We start from the raw sequence: 1,799 nt of genomic DNA, 5'->3' as shown, positions 1-1,799 counted from the left end.
ATAAGGCAAGAAGTAGGACCCGTGTAAATATCGGATCAACTTTCCAGCGCTGGAGAGAACTCAAGGAGAGGAAGGCCTGCGATCGGATGCAGAGGTTTCTTTGTTTCTTCTCGATAGGTGAGTAACACCGTGTCTGCGCCGCAACAGCTAAAGTCTGTCTAGTACACAACCGACCGTTGAAAATCATTTGAAATTTGTGTCAATACGCCATAAATAGAACGCAGCAACAGTTTTCTGTCGGGGATTTGTCGTGTCGTGCCGCACTGCATCCAGTGTAGACCATAGATACAGTATGTAAATATATAAAGAGTTCTGTAGTATTTTGTCGCGCCGCGCCGCTCGCGTCCGGTGTAGACACGGTGTAACATTGGTTTTGCTTTATTTCACAGAACTAATCGTTGCCTAGGTTGCGTACGTATGTGTGGGGCGGAGCTATCAAAATATGGGCGAGACCCTTTTGGGGTAGGGGCGTGTTTGTTTTGGTGATTTCAAATGTCAACATTGGCTACCAGAAATCGCTTACCCCACCTTTAATTCCAGAAAGTTTCGCACAGACCTGTTTCCTCCCAATGAATCCTGCAGAAGGCGAGTGAGTTTGGAGTCTCGGTAAGGCACATGCGTTGATCGTTTGCTTCTGTCTCCTAAAGCACTGATGACATTCCCTAATGCCAGCTGCATCACAGCCAGAAAAGAGAAGTTTCAGTTCACCTTATATAATTCTAGCCTGTGGGCAATTAATATGCAGTCTTATTATGTGTCATTGTTTAATAATATTACTCGTTCTGACCAATCCACAGTTAATGGAGATGCCCTCTTTGGCTCGGTCCCCTGTGGCCCCCGTCCTCTTGAGTCTCTCTGATCCAGCCAGATCCACGAAGTGAAACTTGGCTGTGAGGGTTTCAAACTCTTCCATCTCAGACGAGCTGTTGGCCAGTTGATTGTCGGTTTCATTGTCCTGCTCTGGGGGCTGAGAAAAAAACCATGTATGAAAAGTGAATTAAAACACAACAATAGACTATAGGGTGTTTGTTCATTTTGGTGTGTTTCTACTCAATATGGCAGCTGTAGGAATGTGACCGCAATAACTTATGGTACTTACGCTTTCTGCGGGTGCACAAACACGCACTTGGCAGATGTGAATGGTGAAGATGGCGTGAGATCGAGAGCTCTGTACATTCATCTGAGTGCTAGCAGTGGTGCGGCAGAGAGCGCCCAGCTTCAAACACTGCATCATCTACAACACACACATCAATACAGTCACTTACACTTCATGCATAATATCTGGATACAGTATCTTGGAAAAGACTCTCACTTCCGCCTCTGAGGAGACTGTGCGTGTTGTCACGCCTACAGTGTAGATGCTGCCGCTGGCGTCCTCGTGGATTTTAATGTGAGATTTCTGCTTCCTCATCTCAATGTCACGTGTGGTGTCGAAAAGATCCAACACCTCCTCATTATACAACTGAGAGAAGACAGACCATACAATAGTAATTAAACCATTCATATTATTGCACTGTTTTTGCACATATTTCTTACATATGAAAGTGAAAAAAAAAAGTGAAAGTGACGTGATGTGGCCAAGTATGGTGACCCATACTCGGCATTAGTGCTCTGCATTTATCCCATCCAAAGTGCACACACACACACACACCGTGAACACACACCCGGAGCAGTGGGCAGCCATTTTTTTGCTGCGGCGCCCGGGGAGCAGTTGGGCACCTCAGTCGTGGTATCGAAGGTGGGAGAGAGCGCTGTACATTCACTCCCCCCACCTACAATCCCTGCCGGTACGAGACTCG

The 1,799-nt window shown here is 46.5% G+C and overlaps 1 protein-coding gene across 1 annotated transcript in view; it reads right to left on the bottom strand.

The window, feature by feature from the left end:
• The window catches only part of LOC107679972 (kinesin-like protein KIF21A), a 67,675-nt gene that overhangs the window by 44,749 nt on the left and 21,127 nt on the right, over window positions 1–1,799 (bottom strand). Inside the window, exons 4-7 of the mRNA XM_016475707.1 lie at window positions 1,313–1,472; window positions 1,100–1,234; window positions 788–967; window positions 557–672 (exon numbers count right to left, since the gene is read on the bottom strand). Of these exons, the coding sequence (XP_016331193.1) occupies window positions 557–672; window positions 788–967; window positions 1,100–1,234; window positions 1,313–1,472 (591 nt within the window). The remainder of the gene's footprint in view (window positions 1–556; window positions 673–787; window positions 968–1,099; window positions 1,235–1,312; window positions 1,473–1,799) is intronic.

This window comes from Sinocyclocheilus anshuiensis, unplaced genomic scaffold (genome assembly GCF_001515605.1).
Source record: "Sinocyclocheilus anshuiensis isolate Anshui unplaced genomic scaffold, SAMN03320099.WGS_v1.1 scaffold528, whole genome shotgun sequence".
Lineage (NCBI taxonomy): Eukaryota > Metazoa > Chordata > Actinopteri > Cypriniformes > Cyprinidae > Sinocyclocheilus > Sinocyclocheilus anshuiensis.
The sequence above is the reverse complement of the archived record's forward strand: the minus strand, read 5'-3'. Positions and strand labels throughout refer to the sequence as shown.